Source organism: Cherax quadricarinatus, chromosome 58, assembly GCF_038502225.1.
Source record: "Cherax quadricarinatus isolate ZL_2023a chromosome 58, ASM3850222v1, whole genome shotgun sequence".
Lineage (NCBI taxonomy): Eukaryota > Metazoa > Arthropoda > Malacostraca > Decapoda > Parastacidae > Cherax > Cherax quadricarinatus.
The window spans coordinates 4,471,568-4,493,903 of NC_091349.1; the positions used below are offsets into that span (position 1 = coordinate 4,471,568).

The 22,336-nt window shown below is 40.0% G+C and overlaps 1 protein-coding gene across 1 annotated transcript; it reads right to left on the reverse strand.

Moving 5' to 3' along the window:
• Positions 1-1,988: 1,988 nt before the first annotated feature.
• Positions 1,989-20,802, reverse strand: LOC128698109 (transcriptional repressor protein YY1). The gene is made up of 5 exons (XM_070097551.1): positions 20,277-20,802; positions 12,016-12,200; positions 7,350-7,508; positions 7,068-7,237; positions 1,989-2,917 (listed from the first exon to the last, which is right to left on the reverse strand). Exons 1-5 carry the CDS (start codon positions 20,698-20,700, stop codon positions 2,791-2,793), a joined length of 1,065 nt encoding a protein of 354 aa, XP_069953652.1. The 5' UTR covers positions 20,701-20,802; the 3' UTR covers positions 1,989-2,790.
• Between the last annotated feature and the right edge of the window lie 1,534 nt (positions 20,803-22,336).

The following is a 22,336-nucleotide window of genomic DNA, read 5'->3' on the forward strand; positions in this document are numbered from 1 at the left end:
CCTTACTTTTTTACTATGTTCACTTTCAACTTTCTACCTTTACACACACTCCCAAACTCATCCACTAACCTTTGCAATTTTTCTTTAGAATCTCCCATAAGCACAGTATCATCAGCAAAAAGTAACTGTGTCAATTCCCATTTTGTATTTAATTCCCCATAATTTAATCCCACCCCTCTCCTGAACACCCTAGCATTTACTTCTTTTACAACCCCATCTATAAATATATTAAATAACCATGATGACATTACACATCCCTGTCTAAGACCTACTTTTACCAGGAAGTAGTCTCCCTCTCTTCTACACACCCTAACCTGAGCCTCACTATCCTCATAAAAACTCTTTACAACATTTAGTAACTTACCACCTATTCCATATACTTGCAACATCTGCCACATTGTTCCCCTATCCACTCTATCATATGCTTATTTAATAAATATTAGTAAAGATTATTTGTTTGTTTTCCATAACTGAATTTCAGTAATATCTTTTAGTATTTTCTATTAAAAATATATTTTTGCAATTTATCGCATTTTTAATATACCTAAGATGGCAACCTACAATGGACGCTGGCACAACGGAAAAATTTATGATCTGCCATATTAGAAAGTTTGAGAAGCACTAATGTAAGTTTTTCATGGTAGGCCCATCAGTAAAATGGATAATTGAAGTATCCATAAATTAGGAAACTCACAAATTTCAGGGTTCAACTGAACATAATTTTAGGTTAGATCAACAAACTGACAAGACCAAGGAATGTTTACCTTGTGCAAGTACACGAATCAATACTTCTTGGTAGTAAATACTGGACAATTAACAGTCCTATGTGGTGAACATACAACATTCTGTAGTTTCTAAACCTGGTATTTTTTTTAAGGGGATGGGATGCAAGGCTGCTAAGTTAAGTGTTGCAGAACATAGTGTAAGGGATCCTAGCTTTCAGTAACTTGCTATGTTTGTTACCTAGTTAGTTTTCTATGGAAATAAGAGCTGTTTACATAGCATCTTTTCTTATTTTCCCAGTCACCAGATACTTGAAGTTTACCCTCTATAAATTATTTCCTGCATCACTAAATATTTTCAAGAAAAATTCCACTCATTATTTAAACTCTCAAGACATAAGGACATAACTATAACAAAATTAGAGAATAATTTTTTATACCACATTTTACCCAGGTTAAACACACCTGAATTTCAGTTTTTAATACCAATTAGCAATAAGAAAGATAACTAAACCTATTTGAAAGTTTTACTGTTTTATTCTTCCCCAATATAAATGTAAATATCTTAAAAAAAAATAATTTTTGTACTACATTTTTCAACAGTTTATGCTTCTCTAACAGAGGTAGAGAGAGAACCAGTGAGCAGTACCTTACGAGGACTGCTAGCAGCTTCACTATGTACAGGAGGGACCCACATATACAGCACCTTTTCAGTGTTCTATGTTTTTGTTGGCTTCAATTTCAGCCACCATTCATTATGTTCCACCTGCTGGCAATAGTCACCGGTGGGTGGGACAACGGCTAAATTGAAAGCCAACAAAAATGTGGAACACTGAAAATAAACATTGTATATGAGGGAGGCCCCTTCAGTACACTTGAAAAAAAAAATGACTTTGCTGCAAGCCATAATCAATAACCAGCTGTTACAAATATAATTTATATTCTTTCAGAATACAAAAATGCCTGAAAGTTAATAGTGCAAAAGCTCCACCTCTACTCCAAACTACAATCATAATATAGTAAAAAATAAATAAATCATCTAAATAAATACTTCACCTACATAAAAATTCCTATGTTGTATGTAAATACAACACCACATACAGAATGTATTTTACAAACACTGTTTTACAATGCAGCAAAAAAAGCATCGCATGTTGGTTGTGGTCTTGAAGAGGCTTATTTAGTGAAATGGTCTAAGATTTTATCTTATGTGGCATTTTATTTACATAATCATTTGAACTTGGTGCTACTGAACATTTCATGTGCAGTATTCTGCTGAAAAATTTTAATCTAGATAAATAAGAGTACTCCAATGGATTTTTTTTTTTTACATTCAGAAGATTTTCTTTTGTGTCTTTCAATAAAAGATATGTGAAAAAAAGAAAACTAACATTCCACTAGATACTCAGCCTCACTCCATACAGCTGCTGCTGCACCATGATAAAATATGTGTACTGTATATAAATGATTAATATATAAAATCTGCTTAGCAAAAAAAAAATAAAAATTTGTGAAAATTGAAATTAACAGCTGACAGATTGCAGTGGCACAAAAGAAAAATATTAATTTGTCATTAGTAACACAACTATACACACTTACTGAGTAGATTCGGGAATCTAGTCGACATCCCAGACAACACCTTAAAGTTTGCTCTATATCATTTCCCTCTCGAGCATGATCCTCTGCCCCTCCTCTGTTTCAGTTTCATTTCAAAACTTATACAGCTCCGCTATAATTGTGTGTAACTTTTGAATAATAATTTTATATTTTCTGGTGAAAGTAACTTAAAACTACAAAAAAAATTCATCAGTATTTATTTAGTACTGTAGTTTCCAAAACACTGATTGGACTACCTTACTAAAGTTTTATGTATATAATTTACAGTAAACAAAATCATTATAATGCACTTGTTAACATATCACTGCATTCATTTGTAAAATGTTCATTTACAATGTCTCACACAAGTTTAAATCCACCGGAATCTTAAAAAGTCACTTCGCATAGAAAATACACTTGTGCACTACCAGTTAAATGTCTCTCGAGCACACCAATAAATTTTACACAGAAATTAGCTGGTGTAAATAACAAACTGTTGGTCGTCTGGTGAGGGCATCTCAACCTGCACGTACTGCTGGGTTGAGTTATACTCGGCTTCATATTGTGGGGTTGTACTGGCAGCTGCTCGCATGTTGTTTCTGCAGAAAGGAAACACACTATGTAACCATTTTTCATAACACACTGGCCATTTCTCATCAATGCAGGGTCACCCAAACAAGGCAACATTAATCATCACTCATTCTTTGTTATTTTAGAAGTGTAAGGATATCATATATTGCCCTCTGAAAAATTACATCCCTACCCATCCTTCAAAGTGTAGACACTGTACTTCTCATGTCCAGAGGTCAAGTCCAGATAACAGTTTTCCCTATCTCACTTCATAGATATTACCTTGCTAATACAACAGCATGTCAAATACTGACAACCCTTCGTTTCGCCTCACTCAATAAGGCATGGGTCACGAGGCAAATTTTCACTGAGTGGGTCAATGAAGTGTTTGGCCCGAGTGTGAAGAAATACTTTAACAAGCTCACACACAAAAATTATTTACAGTAGAACAAATATTGAACAGATTTTGAAGAGTACAGTAACTGTTGCAAAGCCCAGAGTATGCACAGCATTTGAACAAAACACAATTTTCAAGTTTATAAAATATTCAGTCTAGATAATAACGTACAGTGGAACCTCAAATATCGAACTTTCTTCGGTCCAGAAGGCTGTTCGAGTGCCTTTACCGAATGAATTTATTCCCATCAGGAATAATGTAAATTAGATTAGTCCATTTCAGACCCTCAAAAATACACTTATAAAAGCACTTACAAAAATACACTTACATAATTGGTTGTGTTGGGAGCAGTTCGATTTTTGAGGTTCCACTGTACTCAGTAGAGATCAGGTTAAATATTTTCTTGAAGTTATATTCTATATAGGAACTTAGTATTAATAGCAAAGACACCAAGCATCATAAATGATGTAATCATAAACACACAAAAAAAAAAATCAGCAATGTCAATGAAATACTAATAATAATATGGTGTATAGATAGTATTCAAACTTGGGATGGGTTACGAGTGCAAATGTTGTTATACACCTGAAAATATAGTTTGTGATAGTGAATTTGAATTTATACATATAATGATGATAGTAATAATTAAACATTAATAGTAAATTTATCCACAAAAGCAAAGAGGGGAATGTTATACCAATGCTCTTGTATGGGTGTGAGGCATGGGTTGCAAGGGTTGCAACAAGGAGAAGGTTGGAGGTAGTGGAGATGTCGTGTCTGAGGGCAATGTGTGGTGTGAATATAATGCATAAAATCTAGTTTGGAGATTAGGAGGAAGTGTGGGATTACTAAAACTATTATCCAGAGGGCTGAGGAGGGGTTACCGAGATGGTTTGGACATACAGAGAGGATGGAACGAAATAGAATGACTTCAAGAGTGTATAAATCTGTAGTGGAGGGAAGACGGGATAGGGGTCAGCCTAGGAAAAGTTGGAGGGAGTGGGTAAAGGAGGTTTTGTGTGCAAGGGGCTTGGACTTCCAGCAAGCATGCGTGAGCGTGTTGGAGTGTAAGGAAGGTAACATTTATGAAGGGATTCAGGGAAACTGGCAGGCCAGACCTGATTCTTGGAGATGGGAAGTACAGTGCCAGCACTCTGAGGGAGGGGTGTTAATGTTGCAGTTTTATAACTGTAGTGTAAGCATGCCTCTGGCAAGACAGTGATGGAGTGAATGATGATGAAAGTTTTTCTTTTTTTGGGCCATCCTGCTTTGGTGGGAAACAGCTGATGTGTTAATAAAAAAATAATAACAGTAAATTAAAAGCACAGTACACAATTTATGTTGAAAATATTTTATAAACTATAAAAATAAATTGTGTAGAATAAGAGTAATAATAATAAGGCACATTATTTATATGGAGCTTTTCTAGTAAGTCACTGATGTGAAGGAAGGTCTAGACTGTTGCCTTCCCCCCTTGCAAACAGCAATGTTTATTGCTCAGAGGAGAGAACCTAGTGTATATAACACTGTTAGCAAATAGCAGTCCTGGACACTTCCTATACACAGGGTGCACATAGTCACTGCTAGTCCTGTCCTATGGCGATTTTTTGCTAACTTCCTAATGTGACATATGAGAGGAAGACAAGTCTATGGAGTCCCCAGGTCTACCTGAAGTTGACCTGATGACAGCTTCCTCTGTCAAGACCCCTGTTGAGCTGTTCCAGACCAGGCCTTCCCAGGTTGTGTGGGTCCATCTCTTAGTGTGTCAGAAGCAAAACAAGCTAAATTACAACTATTCCCTGTCTAAATGATTTCTAAGATTTACAGTGGGGACCTCTGGTATGCTTTATAGCATTCCACTAATGCTGCAGTTTTCAATTATACCCATTCACTTATTCAGACTTCCTACAATAAATATATTCACCACTCACTATCAACTAAGGACAAAAATATTTTAAGGTAATGTGTGTGCTGTATATGCTTTTTTTTTAGGCCTTGCTCACTTAATATATGATAGTGTAAATATGTTATCAGGCTTTTTTATGTACCTTTGATATACCTTTGAAGAATTTCAAGAGTATATCTACTCTCTGAGCCCGGCCACGGGCCAGGCTTGCCTGGTCAACCAGGCTGTTGCTGCTGGAGGGCCGCTGCCCCACATATCCATCACAGCCTGGTTGATCTGGCACCTGGTGAAGATACTTGTCTAGTTTCCTCTTGAAGGCTTCAACACTTATTCCAGCAGTGTTTCTGATATCTTCTGGTAAGATGTTGAAAAGTCTGGGACCCCAGATGTTGATACAGTGTTCCCTTATTGTCCCCACCGCACCCCTGCTCCTCGCTGGGTTTACATATTTTACACTTCCTCCCATATCTCTCACTCCAGTATGTTGTTATGGCAGTGTGCAGATTTGGGACCAAGCCCTCAAGTACCTTCCAGGTATATATTATCATGTACCTCTCTCTCCTCCACTCCAATGAGTACATGTTCAAGACCTGCAGGCATTCCCAGTAGTTTAGGTGCTTTACTGGCTCAATGTGAGCCGTAAACGATCTCTGTATTTGTTCCAGCTCCGATATTTCTCCTGCCCCGAATGGGGCTGTCAGCACTGAGCAATATTCTAAGTGAGGGAGCACTAGCGATTTGAAGAGTGTCACCATCGGCATTGTTTCCCTTGTTTTGAAAGTTCTCAATACCCACCCAGTCATCTTCCTGGCTGTCGTGATCTTTGTCTTGTTATGGTCTTTAAACAAGACAAAGATCACGACAGCCAGGAAAATGACTGGGTGGGTATTGAGAACTTTCAAAAACAAGGGAAACAATGCCAATGGTGATACTCTTCAAATCGCTAGTGCTCCCTCACTTAGAATATTGCTCAGTGTTGACGGCCCCGTTCAGGGCAGGAGAAATATCGGAGCTGGAACAAATACAGAGATCGTTTACGGCCTACATTGAGCCAGTAAAGCACCTAAACTACTGGGAACGCCTGCAAGTCTTGAACATGTACTCATTGGAGCGGAGGAGAGAGAGGTACATGAAAGTGAAAAAAAGGCTGTTTCACTTTACAGCGATTTTCATTTTACAGCAGCAGCCCAGAATCTAATCTGCAATATAAGTGGGGCCCACCTGTACAATGATATAATTAAGAGTTTTTTAACCACAACAGCTATTTCCCGATAAGGCAGGGTGACCCAAAAACATTCAATCACCATATTCAAAAGTTGTTATGCCAAAAGTGCACAGACATCTCAATTCAAATGACAACATTCCCACCCCTCTTTCCAAGTGCAGGCAATGTACTCTCCACCTCCAGGACTCAAGTCCTATTAACAAATATATTGATACTAATCCCATTGTTCTCTTGATAATGACACAGAGGAGACTGAGAAGGTAGTTTAAGTAATGCAAAATAGGAGTACTAAAATGCATTAGATAATGATTACAAAAAAATTAATCACAGCATTGGCTACCAACACCCAATACAGGCTTCCCTTGCTTCCTCTGGGTTCACATTATACAACTGAGTTATGCAAACTCCCATTTCTATTGGTAATTCCATATGTATTATACAGTAAAGTCACCATATTCAATTGGTACATTTCACAAAACAGGGTAATGATTTTTATTACAGTATTTGGAATAACTGTTCCATGACATGGAACATATCTTCTGCATAAAGTGAGACACACTCGAGCATAATCTGCTAGTTCACTGGCATTACACGGTACACATTGTTTACACTTTTCACATTTTTTAATTTACAACACTCTGGAAAACTTACTTCGCTTTGGCATGAGTGAGGATATGTGATTTAAGGTTGGTACTCTGAGCAAATTTCTTATTACATCCATCAAATGGACAAACATAAGGTCGATCTCCCGTGTGAATTCGTACATGAGTTCGGAGATTGAAATCCAATGAAAACCTCTTGCCACAGCCCTCAAACGTACACTGAAAAATAAAAATTGTGTCAGTGAGAAAATTTAAAACTAAACCCACTTGTTCAGCAATGAAACAAGTTTCAAGAGATATATACCACATAAACTACCATGAGTGTATTTACTTGAAAAGGCTTTTCTCCAGTGTGAACAAGCTGATGCCTTTTGAGTTTCGAAGATTCGACAAAAGCTTTACCACATTCTGCACATACGTGTACCCTAGGGCCATGAGTGTGTAAGTGTTTTCGCATGGCAGAGTTGTCACGAAACATCTTATTGCAACCCTGGTGGAAGAAAAACACATTTATATACATTATTACAATAAGAAATTATAAACAAATGAACTTTACTGACATTACACTTACCTACACAGTGGATGAGCCACAGCTAGTGGGATGTCTGGCAAACTGAAAAATGATCTAGCCAAAAATCGACGTACATACCAAATAGAATATTTCAAGTACAATATTTACAGTGTTATGTCAGTACAGGCAGGGGATCTTTACAAGTTGCAGTCTATAAGGATAAAAGTACATAGCTGGATATTACATGGCAACTGGTAGCAAAAAGTAGCATGTAGCTTTATCAGATGGACAGATGACATAAATGGTCTTCAGCCATCTTTTAATAGCTTGTACACCTTCAAACCAAATTCATCCCAACCCAAGCACCCCATCTCATCAAATTTTTAATTGAAAACAAAAATTAACATCCAAAATACACCATATTAAATGAATAAAAATAAATTCTCCATTTGGCTGAAGTTAACAAACATGGGAATTACTTAGTCTTAGCAGAAAAAATAAACAGCTGAGTGAGACATCTAGTTTTGCATTTTACTCATGAGCAATTTGAAGAGACAAAGAGTGGTTGAGTGCCAGGCGCATGTCATACTGACTGCTGAGGTGGTTCTTATAATGTATTTGGTTATGCTCACAAGAGTGGTAAGTAGTAATGAAAATGACAAGGGTATCAAGTACGTGTACTTGAAGTGACAGCTCTGGGAGTTAATATAATATTTGTTTACCAAATGCTCAATTCACCCCAGGGAGTGCATGCATCCCCCAGTTAAAAAAGTGTTCTAATAGAAACCACATAAAAGTTATATTTTTTATTTATTATCACACCGGCCGATTCCCACCAAGGCAGGGTGGCCCGAAAAAGAAAAACTTTCACCATCATTCACTCCATCACTGTCTTGCCAGAAGGGTGCTTTACACTACAGTTTTTAAAACTGCAACATTAACACCCCTCCTTCAGAGTGCAGGCACTGTACTTCCCATCTCCAGAACTCAAGTCCGGCCTGCCGGTTTCCCTGAATCCCTTCATAAATGTTACTTTGCTCACACTCCAACAGCACGTCAAGTATTAAAAACCATTTGTCTCCATTCACTCCTATCAAAGACGCTCACGCATGCCTGCTGGAAGTCCAAGCCCCTCGCACACAAAACCTCCTTTACCCCCTCCCTCCAACCCTTCCTAGGCCGACCCCTACCCCGCCTTCCTTCCACTACAGACTGATACACTCTTGAAGTCATTCTGTTTCGCTCCATTCTCTCTACATGTCCGAACCACCTCAACAACCCTTCCTCAGCCCTCTGGACAACAGTTTTGGTAATCCCGCACCTCCTCCTAACTTCCAAACTACGAATTCTCTGCATTATATTCACACCACACATTGCCCTCAGACATGACATCTCCACTGCCTCCAGCCTTCTCCTCGCTGCAACATTCATCACCCACGCTTCACACCCATATAAGAGCGTTGGTAAAACTATACTCTCATACATTCCCCTCTTTGCCTCCAAGGACAAAGTTCTTTGTCTCCACAGACTCCTAAGTGCACCACTCACTCTTTTTCCCTCATCAATTCTATGATTCACCTCATCTTTCATAGACCCATCCGCTGACACGTCCACTCCCAAATATCTGAATACGTTCACCTCCTCCATACTCTCTCCCTCCAATCTGATATTCAATCTTTCATCACCTAATCTTTTTGTTATCCTCATAACCTTACTCTTTCCTGTATTCACCTTTAATTTTCTTCTTTTGCACACCCTACCAAATTCATCCACCAATCTCTGCAACTTCTCTTCAGACTCTCCCAAGAGCACAGTGTCATCAGCAAAGAGCAGCTGTGACAACTCCCACTTTGTGTGTGATTCTTTATCTTTTAACTCCACGCCTCTTGCCAAGACCCTCGCATTTACTTCTCTTACAACCCCATCTATAAATATATTAAACAACCACGGTGACATCACACATCCTTGTCTAAGGCCTACTTTTACTGGGAAAAAATTTCCCTCTTTCCTACATACTCTAACTTGAGCCTCACTATCCTCGTAAAAACTCTTCACTGCTTTCAGTAACCTACCTCCTACACCATACACTTGCAACATCTGCCACATTGCCCCCCTATCCACCCTGTCATACGCCTTTTCCAAATCCATAAATGCCACAAAGACCTCTTTAGCCTTATCTAAATACTGTTCACTTATATGTTTCACTGTAAACACCTGGTCCACACACCCCCTACCTTTCCTAAAGCCTCCTTGTTCATCTGCTATCCTATTCTCCGTCTTACTCTTAATTCTTTCAATTATAACTCTACCATACACTTTACCAGGTACACTCAACAGACTTATCCCCCTATAATTTTTGCACTCTCTTTTATCCCCTTTGCCTTTATACAAAGGAACTATGCATGCTCTCTGCCAATCCCTAGGTACCTTACCCTCTTCCATACATTTATTAAATAATTGCACCAACCACTCCAAAACTATATCCCCACCTGCTTTTAACATTTCTATCTTTATCCCATCAATCCCGGCTGCCTTACCCCCTTTCATTTTACCTACTGCCTCACGAACTTCCCCCACACTCACAACTGGCTCTTCCTCACTCCTACAAGATGTTATTCCTCCTTGCCCTATACACGAAATCACAGCTTCCCTATCTTCATCAACATTTAACAATTCCTCAAAATATTCCTTCCATCTTCCCAATACCTCTAACTCTCCATTTAATAACTCTCCTCTCCTATTTTTAACTGACAAATCAATTTGTTCTCTAGGCTTTCTTAACTTGTTAATCTCACTCCAAAACTTTTTCTTATTTTCAACAAAATTTGTTGATAACATCTCACCCACTCTCTCATTTGCTCTCTTTTTACATTGCTTCACCACTCTCTTAACCTCTCTCTTTTTCTCCATATACTCTTCCCTCCTTGCATCACTTCTACTTTGTAAAAACTTCTCATATGCTAACTTTTTCTCCCTTACTACTCTCTTTACATCATCATTCCACCAATCGCTCCTCTTCCCTCCTGCACCCACTTTCCTGTAACCACAAACTTCTGCTGAACACTCTAACACTACATTTTTAAACCTACCCCATACCTCTTCGACCCCATTGCCTATGCTCTCATTAGCCCATCTATCCTCCAATAGCTGTTTATATCTTACCCTAACTGCCTCCTCTTTTAGTTTATAAACCTTCACCTCTCTCTTCCCTGATGCTTCTATTCTCCTTGTATCCCATCTACCTTTTACTCTCAGTGTAGCTACAACTAGAAAGTGATCTGATATATCTGTGGCCCCTCTATAAACATGTACATCCTGAAGTCTACTCAACAGTCTTTTATCTACCAATACATAATCCAACAAACTACTGTCATTTCGCCCTACATCATATCGTGTATACTTATTTATCCTCTTTTTCTTAAAATATGTATTACCTATAACTAAACCCCTTTCTATACAAAGTTCAATCAAAGGGCTCCCATTATCATTTACACCTGGCACCCCAAACTTACCTACCACACCCTCTCTAAAAGTTTCTCCTACTTTAGCATTCAAGTCCCCTACCACAATTACTCTCTCACTTGGTTCAAAGGCTCCTATACATTCACTTAACATCTCCCAAAATCTCTCTCTCTCCTCTGCATTCCTCTCTTCTCCAGGTGCATACACGCTTATTATGACCCACTTCTCGCATCCAACCTTTACTTTAATCCACATAATTCTTGAATTTACACATTCATATTCTCTTTTCTCCTTCCATAACTGATCATTTAACATTACTGCTACCCCTTCCTTTGCTCTAACTCTCTCAGATACTCCAGATTTAATCCCATTTATTTCCCCCCACTGAAACTCTCCTACCCCCTTCAGCTTTGTTTCGCTTAGGGCCAGGACATCCAACTTCTTTTCATTCATAACATCAGCAATCATCTGTTTCTTGTCATCCGCACTACATCCACGCACATTTAAGCAACCCAGTTTTATAAAGTTTTTCTTCTTCTCTTTTTTAGTAATTGTATACAGGAGAAGGGGTTACTAGCCCATTGCTCCCGGCATTTTAGTCGCCTCATACGACACGCATGGCTTACGGAGGAAAGATTCTTTTCCACTTCCCCATGGACAATAGAAGAAATAAAAAAGAACAAGAGCTATTTAGAAAAAGGAGAAAAACCTAGATGTATGTATATATATATATGCATGTGCGTGTCTGTGAAGTGTGACCAAAGTGTAAGTAGGAGTAGCAAGATATCCCTGTTATCTTAGCGTGTTTATGAGACAGAAAAAGAAACCAGCAATCCTACCATCATGCAAAACAGTTACAGGTTTTTGTTTCACAGTCATCTGGCAGGACGGTAGTACTTCCCTGGGTGGTTGCTGTCTACCAACCTACTAAAAGTTATATGTTGTTGTATATTTACAATACATAAAAAGCACAGAATCTTTGAGATTTAGAACAAGGTTACGATTTAACACAAACTATACAAACCTTGTGTGGACAGGCAATTGTTCTAGCAATGTCATCACTGCTAGATTTCTTTGGCTTTATCTTGGCAAATTCTGCTAGTTGTTTAGGGTCGGAGAGGTCAACTCCAGGTATACCCGCCAACTTCTTGTTAGAACCAGCCATATACTCTGTATAGTCTGGATCTGGCTCTGGATTACTGAGATCATCTGAAAATTACAAAAACTGTATTAATTTAACCTGTCAGTCTTCAAGACAGAAAGACAAACTAGAAAACTATCTATTCCACAAAAATAATAGTTTTTAAAATACAGTAATACCAAACAATACCAATTTCTATTATTAGTATTATTATTATGGTATTTTAGTCACAGGGAAGTACTAAACCAAAAGGTGTCATATACCACGTGAAGAATGGAAGGTAATGAGGATGAAGACAAGGATGACTATTCAGATGAGCTACCTCAGAGGGGTAGCTCATCTGAATAGTCATCTGAATTTTCACTGACGTCCTATAAACATCCTCCACCCTAGGATACAAGCCACAACATTTGCTTGACTCTCAGATATCTATTGCCAGGTAACAGGCCAGTTTGATCCTAGGAAGAGCTTTCAGTTCTCTAGACACTCTTGCAACACAACCTCAGAGAACACGATTTTATTGCTACTTGAAAATTCTGACACTACTGTATGCACAAAACATCTAAAAAATCGATTGAATCGATTGCTAGCGCACTCAGCTCACACACTGAGGTCCAGAGTTCGAATCTCCTCTGGTGAGGCTGTAAAACATTAGGGACATGTTTCCATAAGACACCTGCTGTCCCTGTTCACCCATCAGTTTAAAATGGGTACCTGGGAGTTAGTCGACTGGTGTGGGTCATATCCTGGAACAAAACTGACTTATTTTGCCCGAAATGCTCTACATAACAAGCGGCTTTCAATACAGTACAGTAGTACATATGTCATTGATGTCAGCTAGGCCTGTATACCTTGTACATGTACTTGTAGAAATAAAGATAGTACATGTATTATATTATTATTATTAAGTCTGGGTATAGTGTACAGTCCGTAGTTTTTCAACGGCTACAAGTGATACAGCCCCCCACACTATTTTATTAGTACTAAGCATTGCGTTGAAAAAGCCACTAGTCTGCAAGACATCTCTACTGTTAACTCTTAACCTGCCAAAGGGTCTACAATTAATGTGCTCTCAGTGCTGGCAATTTTGAAAAAAAAAAATAAATAAAAATTTTTTTACCTACCAAAAAATTCTCCCTGATTTTAGAAATATAATAAGAAATAAATGAGTGAGATCTGATTAGCTCTTATGAAGAAATTATGGTTGGAATGAGGCATTCATGACACTGTTATGGCAACATGAGTCCTTGCCACATGAAGATGCCAGTTTTTTTTTTAATGATTTTTTCCAGCTTTTCCTAATTATTTTTATAGATCATGTGTTTTATAACTACAGTATATCTGTTATCATATCATATTTCACTTATATTTATTGCTCAATGACTAATGTAAATGGTATTTACTGGCCAGGGCCACTAGCTGTGAGCTGACCCCTACAACTACAAATAGGCAAGTACAGTGCTCGGTTGGTAATGCACTCAACTCATACACTGAAGTTTGTGGTTCGATCCCCAGTACAGGTGGAACCATTGGGGCATGTTTACTCAAGACACCTGCTGTCAATGTTCATCTAGCAGTAAAATAGGCACCTGGGTGTTAGCCAACTGGTGTGGGTCACATCCTGGGGACAAAATTAATCTGATTTTCCTAAAATGCTCTGTATAACAAGGGGCTATCTATACAGTATGTCACTGATGTCAGCGAGGTCTGTATGAGCTGTATCATGTACTTGTAGATTATTATTATTATTATTATTATTATTATTATTATTATTATTATTATTATTACTGTGCACACCTACAATGCACCCTTGTTTCTTATGGTGTAGGTCTAACCAGGCCAATCAAGACCATTCTGGAGGTCCTAGAATTTTGGAATAAATTTATGTCACTGGTACTTTCCTAGCTGACAAATTTATGTCATGACTTTGCCAAAGATTGTCATGAAGATTGGGGAAGGGCAAAGAAGACCGCAGACAGAGCATAGGCTAGGTGGACAAAGACTGCAAACCTCACTCAAGGAGAAAGATCTTGGGGTGACCATAACACCAAGCACATCTCCAGAGGCACATATCAACCAGATAACTGCTGCAGCATATGGGCGCCTGGCAAACCTGAGAATAGCGTTCCGATACCTTAATAAGGAATCGTTCAAGACACTGTACACTGTGTACGTCGGGCCCAAACTGGAGTATGCAGCACCAGTTTGGAACCCACACCTGATCAAGCACGTCAAGAAGTTAGACAAAGTACAAAGGTTTGCAACAAGGCTAGTTCCAGAGCTCAGGGGAATGTCCTATGATGAAAGGTTGAGGGAAATTGGACTGACAACACTGGAGGATAGAAGGGTCAGGGGAGACATGATAATGACATACAAGATACTGCATGGAATAGATGAGGTGGACAGATACAGGCTGTTCCAGAGAGGGGACACAGAAACAAGGGGTCACACTTGGAAGCTGAAGACTTAGACAAGTCCCAGGGATGTTAGGAAGTACAGTGGATCCCTGACCAACAGCGGCATCGACTAACGCCCAATTCATCTAACAGCGCTCTTTGGCGTAAAAATATTGACTCTACCCATGGTGAAAAACTCATCAACAGCTTTCGTCCTAAACGTGTCCATGAGGCCGGAGCTCAGCCTGAGCGGGCCCAGCCACTCCAAGACTAAGTGTGCCAATGTTTACAAGCTGTTGCGGTCGATTCCACATGTACCTGCGATATATTTTGTATTATTCCAGTGAATTTAGTGCTTGTAACTGCTAAATAAGCCACCATGGGCCCCAAGAAGGCTTCTAGTGCTAACCCTGTGGTAAACAGGGTGAGAAATACTATCATACCACGGTCAGCTGCTGCTGCTGCACTACCTTCAGCTGCTGCTGCACCATGGTCAGCTGTACTACTTGAGGATGTGGAGAGACTGTTGTTGGTGTGGCTGATCGAGGATACCGAGAAACAATTAACCCCAGAGAGTTAGCCACCCAGGATAACCCAAGAAAGTCAGTGCATCATCGAGGACTGTCTAACTTATTTCCATTAGGGTTCTTAATCTTGTCCCCAAGGATGCGACCCAAACCAGTCGACTAGTAACCCAAACCAGTCGACTAACACCCAGGTGAACAGAAAAAAATGCCTGGAACTAGTGCTCATATTGGTGAATTTAAGGCCAGCAAAGGTTGGTTTGAGAGATTTAAGAATTGTAGTATCATACACAGTGTGATAAGGCATGGTGAAGCTGAAAAATTCCAACCCCAACAAGTGTTTAATTGTGATGAAACAGTCCTGTTCTGGAAGAAAATGCCAAACAGGACCTACATTATTCAGGAGGAAAAGGCACTCCCAGGACACAAACCTATGAAAGACAGGCTAACTCTCATGTTTTGTTGTAATGCTAGTGGGGATTGCAAGTGAAGCCTTTACTCATGTATCACTGTGACAATCCCAGTGTTCAAGAAAAAAAGTCTCATCACTCAACAATACTTTTCAATAAAGGTAAGTGTCATTTTAGTATTTATTTATGTATGTATTGGGCATGTCTCATTGTTTTCTGTGTAGGGAAATGTATATTTCATGTAGAAAAAATTATTTTGTTTTTAACACTTTTGGCTGTCTGCAACGGATTAATTGGATTTCCATTATTTCTTATGGGGAAAACTAATTCGACTAACAGCTAATCTGACTAAAGGCTAGCTCTCTGGAACGGACTGAAGCCGTTGGTCGAGGGTCCACTGTATTTCTTCAGTCACAGATTAGTCAGGAAGTGGAAAACCTAGCAAGTGACATAGTGGAGGCAGGAACCATACATAGCTTTAAGACAAGGTATGACAAAGCTCAGGAAGCAGAGAGAGGACCTAGTAGTGATAAGTGAAGAGGCAGGGCCAGGAGCCGAGTCTCGACCCCTGCAACCACAATTAGGTAAGTACAATTAGGCGAGTGTACACACACACACACACACACACACACACACACACACACACACACACACACACACACACACACACACACACACACACACACACACACACACACACACACACAACGACATGACGGAAGGAATAGACTCTGAGGTGTCTCTGTTTGCAGATGACGTGAAGTTGAGAAGAATTCACTCGATCGAAGACCAGGCAGAACTACAAAGGGATCTGGACAGGCTGCAGACCTGGTCCAGCAATTGGCTCCTGGAGTTCAATCCCACCAAGTGCAAAGTCATGAAGATTGGGGAAGGGCAAAGAGACCGCAGACGGAGTACAGTCTAGGGGGCCAGAGACTACAAACCTCACTCAAGGAAAAAGATCTTGGGGTGAGTATAACACCAGGCACATCTCCTGAAGCGCACATCAACCAAATAACTGCTGCAGCATATGGGCGCCTGGCAAACCTCAGAACAGCATTCCGACATCTTAATAAGGAGTCGTTCAGGACCCTGTACACCATGTACGTTAGGCCCATATTGGAGTATGCGGCACCAGTTTGGAACCCACACCTAGCCAAGCATGTAAAGAAACTAGAAAAAGTGCAAAGGTTTGTCACAAGACTAGTCCCAGAGCTAAGAAGTATGTCCTACAAGGAGAGGTTAAGGGAAATCAACCTGACGACACTGGAGGACAGGAGAGAGAGGGGGGACATGATAACGACTTACAAAATACTGAGAGGAATTGACAAGGTGGACAAAGACAAGATGTTCCAGAGACTGGACACAGCAACAAGGGGACACAGTTGGAAGCTGAAGACACAGATGAATCACAGGGATGTTAGGAAGTATTTCTTCAGCCACAGAGTAGTCAGGAAGTGGAATAGTTTGGGAAGAGATGTAGTGGAGGTAGGATCCATACATAGCTTTAAGCAGAGGTACGATAAAGCTCATGGTTTAGGGAGAGTGACCTAGTGGCGACCAGTGAAGAGGCAGGGCCAGGAGCTTGGACTCGACCCCTGCAACCTCAACTAGGTGAATACAACTAGGTGAGTACACACACACACACACACACACACACACACACACACACACACACACACACTGTCAGTGAAGAGGCGGGGCCAGGAGCTGACTCGACCCCTGCAACCACAAATAGGCGAGTACACACACACACGCATGCACGCGCACACACGCGCACACGCATACACACACACGCACAGTCTGAGAAATACACCCCTCAGCATATATATCCTGTAGTATAACAAAACATCTAATATATTTAGATAGTTTGGGTCAAGCTAGTTTTAAACAGGTACTCAGGGACCAAAATGTATATAAAGTGGAACTTCGGTTTTCATTTGCCCTGGTTTTCGTCGAATTCGGTTTTCAATTACTTTTTTTTTGTCAAAATATTGTCCCAGTTTTCATTCATCACCTCAGTTTTCGTCCGCCGTACCAGCCATGTCAGTCTGCCCGCACGCACACAAAGCATCCCACACATGCGTTCTAAGTCAGTTTGACTTTGTTTCTCGTCAAGTGAACATTACCTTGTGCATTCACATGAAACATTTCGTAATAATCCATTGTTTTTTGTATTGTTTATTGAGCGCAACTGCTAGATAAGCCACCATGGGGCCAAAGAAAGCGAGAAACACGACAGAATTCAATGGTGGTAGAGGGTGGTAGTGGTTGTGATGGTGGTAGAGGGTGGTAGGGATGGTGGTAGAGGGTGGTAGGGATGGTGGTAGAGGGTGGTAGGGATGGTGGTAGAGGGTGGTAGGGATGGTGGTAGAGGGGGTAGTGATGGTGGTACTGATGGTGGTAGAGGGGGTAGTGATGGTGGTAGATGGGGGGTAGAGGGTGGTAGTTATGGTGGAAGAGATAACCTCTCCTCCTCACCGTCTTCCATATACCAGCAAGTCTTCAATAAAGGTAAAAGTGATTTAAATGTTCATTTATCCATTTCATTAGTGCTTTATATTTATTTCTCATTGTTTTCTGTATGTAAAACTAGAGTTATTCTCTATAAAATGTATTTTTTGTTAATATTTTTGGGTGTCTGAAACGGATTAATTGGATTTGCACTATTTCTTATGGGAAATATTGCTTCAGTTTTCGTCGAATTCGGTTTTCATCAGACTCTCCAGAATGAATTAAAGACGAAAACCAAGGTTCCACTGTAATATTGTTCACAAGTAGTGTCCAGAATATCTTACCTGCAAATTTTATCAAGGTTGGGAACTAAAACCAGTATGGTGTTAGGGGAAAGTCAATACAATTTTGTAGTACCTACAGTTGGTGGTCAGGCCTCAAACACCATTTATTATACAGCAATAAAGGAGTGGAACAGATTGCATGAAAATGCCAAGGTCTGAACATTAAAGATTCTTTATTTAATCATGATATAATGTTTGTACAGAGGTAGGTAACATTTAGGTGTGCACACAGAAACTCCCTTAGTATGCAGAGCACTTCGGGCAAACTTAAGCCTATCTTAACACTAAAAAATGCAATAATTAATCGATTGCTCAGGAAGAGAGCTTAAAGTACCAAATGAATGAAAGTAGAGAGACTTTTATGGGTTATTCTACGTAATTTACACTATGTATGATTATAGTACTTGTGTACCTGTGCCTAGAAAAACTTATTAAGCTGGTTTTCTATATTTAATGTTGATGCAAGTTTATTTAGGTACAGGTACACAAAAAAATACAGTTACATAAATTATCATACATGGCAATGTGTGTAGATTACCTAGGATAACCCCAAAAAGTCAGACAAAATGGCTTATTTCCACATAAATGACTCAGTTCACCTTAGTCTTACTGCACCTCTTTTTATTGCAACTGATTTTCACACAGCTGACTCACTTAGTTCTATTAATTTTTATAGTTATAATCATGACTGATTTCTACTGTCTCTTTTAGATAGGCTGCTATTAATATTACAAGGACAACAATGGAAATGTCACAGACTTATTTTAAGGGGTTTATCCTACCTAATTGATACATGTTACTCTGTATGATCATAGTAATCACCTAAAACTGGAATAACTCTACTTGTGTAACTACCTAAATAAACTTAATGGATACAAGTCATTGATTTTTTTGGGTGCTATCCTAAGTAAAACAATTGTAATCAACCAAAGATTGTGTAATTGTACCTGCATAAACTTACTTTTAAATACCAAAAAAAAAAAAAATGAAATATAGAACCCATCTCATTAATATTCGCTGAAAACAAATTTCATTATCTCTATATTTTCTATTATCTTTTTGTACACGAATCAATAAAAAATAACAAAATTCCACCTTTAACACTCAGTAGCTGAGTGTTAGAGCTATTTATTAAAAAAAGATAATTTTTAATAGTACATCAACAAACACTGAACTTTCATCATTTATTTTCAATATCACCCATTACATAAAAGTAATTCGTTTGGGAACATTTAAGAGTTAATTTGGTTAGGTAGGAGGATAAATAAGGAAAAATATAACTTAGTTATGGAGTTAATCATTTAAGGTCTTTTGAATGCACGGATTAATGAGGAAATTTACCTGTACATCATAATGCATGATGAGTAATCCACAAAATAAAGATTTAATTAATGATGCAAATATATGTATATAGTAATGATATATGTATACACATGGAGAGATGTATATACCGTGGGAAAGTAATGTAGTGAAGATAATGATAGATGTGGCACCGTTGGACGAGATCCAAGGTCGACCTCCCTGCCTCCTCCTCCACTATCATCCTTCCTATTGTCTTCCTCCGTGTTTCTCAACTCCATAAATGGCTAGAAATTACAAATAGGCCAGCAGGTGGGAGAAAACGTCACCCCGGGGGTAAAGGAGTATAGGCATGCATGGTAAATGGTGTAAAATAGCGAGAGCGAGCACTCCCCTGTGGCTGAAAATGGCGGCTGGCCGCCATTGTTGGTCCTCCGCCATATTTCGGTGCCATATTTAACATGGCTGCGCCCAGGCCTTCATGGCGGACACCACAACAAAAACAAACCCTCCAACCCCAGCCACAACACAACCTAATATAACAAACTCGAGGCTAACAGCCCACTATTGCCCCAGCAACACGGCCTTATCGATCTTTTGCCCAGCAAGACAAAGGCTCCGACGGCCAAGAAAGAAGATAATCTTAAGACAGGAGACTTGTGCCACCGCTGACTCCTTCAACAAGTCTCAGTGTCTGATGGGATTGTTAAGTCTTACCTTCGTCTACACCGGAAGACCACATGGTGACGGAGAATTCCCCCTCTAAAGTCTTGATCTGCACCTGCTTTTGCTCCCACTTTTGTCCCACACTGGCGATGGTGGTGAACTCATCCAGTTCCCGTCTACGTTTCTGTCCTTTTTTATGCTTTTTAGACGGTCCTGGCGAGGATTCCACACATACGTCATTGTCCACTGGCACTGGGATTTCGTAGGGAATTTCCTGTTCCCCCACAACCTCCTCCTGGGTTTGGAAAATAATTTCTTCCCGTCCTGGTTCGGGCAATTGTTGGAGGGCTATGATAGGCTCCCCGTCGTAAGTTTCTATCGATTCTACGGGCATATCCACCGGTATGGCTTCTATTTCAACCTCCTGGATCTCCGGCTGCACCTCCACCTCCGTTACGAAGTCGGAGGAAGCCATTTTCCCAGCTCACACCACGTAAAAAAGGAGTAAATCACCACACTTTGCACCACCACCTCCACCAACACTATTGCCAGTTGTCCATTCTTACTCCAACACGGACCGCGCAGCCCCACCTCCACCTTCCTCAACTCTCACCATTATTTACACCTAAACTCACCACCCAAACGTTAAACCTCGCCACTGAGAACGTTTACTGACATGATATCTAAACTGGGGTTCCATCAAAGTGGGGAATTAGAGTGGTTTAAATGAGAAAATATTAGTAACATGAACACTAGGTAGTGACCGTCCAGCTGCTACCCAGAGTTGTATGTTGAGCGCATGACGTCACACCGCGGGAACTTTGACTCACTATAATAATAATCATAATAATTATAATAATATCAAGCAAGTAAATAAGTTTATTTAGGTAGAGGTACACATACAGTTATACAAAGTATCATACAAAGTAATTTTTATTATTATTATCATACTGGCCGATTCCCACCAAGGCAGGGTGGCCCGAAAAAGAAAAACTTTCACCATCATTCACTCCATCACTGTCTTGCCAGAAGGGTGCTTTACACTCCAGTTTTTAAACTGCAACATTAACACCCCTCCTTCAGAGTGCAGGCACTGTACTTCCCATCTCCAGGACTCAAGTCCGGCCTGCCGGTTTCCCTGAACCCCTTCATAAATGTTACTTTGCTCACACTCCAACAGCACGTCAAGTATTAAAAACCATTTGTCTCCATTCACTCCTATCAAACACGCTCACGCATGCCTGCTGGAAGTCCAAGCCCCTCACACACAAAACCTCCTTTACCCCCTCCCTCCAACCTTTCCTAGGCCGACCCCTGCCCCGCCTTCCTTCCACTACAGACTGATACACTCTTGAAGTCATTCTGTTTCGCTCCATTCTCTCTACATGTCCGAACCACCTCAACAACCCTTTCTCAGCCCTCTGGACAACAGTTTTGGTAATCCCGCACCTCCTCCTAACTTCCGAACTACGAATTCTCTGCATTATATTCACACCACACATTGCCCTCAGACATGACATCTCCACTGCCTCCAGCCTTCTCCTCGCTGCAACATTCATCACCCATGCTTCACACCCATATAAGAGCGTTGGTAAAACTATACTCTCATACATTCCCCTCTTTGCCTCCAAGGACAAAGTTCTTTGTCTCCACAGACTCCTAAGGGCACCACTCACCCTTTTCCCTCATCAATTCTATGATTCACCTCATCTTTCATAGACCCATCTGCTGACACGTCCACTCCCAAATATCTGAATACATTCACCTCCTCCATACTCTCTCCCTCCAATCTGATATCCAATCTTTCATCACCTAATCTTTTTGTTATCCTCATAACCTTACTCTTTCCTGTATTCACTTTTAATTTTCTTCTTTTACATACACTACCAAATTCATCCACCAACCTCTGCAACTTCTCTTCAGAATCTCCCAAGAGCAGTGTCATCAGCAAAGAGCAACTGTGACAACTCCCACTTTATGTGTGATTCTTTATCTTTTAACTCCACGCCTCTTGCCAAGACCCTCGCATTTACTTCTCTTACAACCCCATCTGTAAATATATTAAACAACCACGGTGACATCACACATCCTTGTCTAAGGCCTACTTTTAC

What these genes read in the sequence shown, in the direction of transcription:
- LOC128698109 (XM_070097551.1), bottom strand. Translation starts at nt 20,700, where the DNA reads ATGGCTTCCTCCGACTTCGTAACGGAGGTGGAGGTGCAGCCGGAGATC. An exon ending in CTGGAGAAAAGCCTTTTCAA is followed by an intron (nt 7,238 to 7,349) that starts GTAAATACACTC and finishes TTTATTTTTCAG; the next exon opens with TGTACGTTTGAGGGCTGTGG. An exon ending in CTCACTCATGCCAAAGCGAA is followed by an intron (nt 2,918 to 7,067) that starts GTAAGTTTTCCA and finishes TCCTTTCTGCAG; the next exon opens with AAACAACATGCGAGCAGCTG.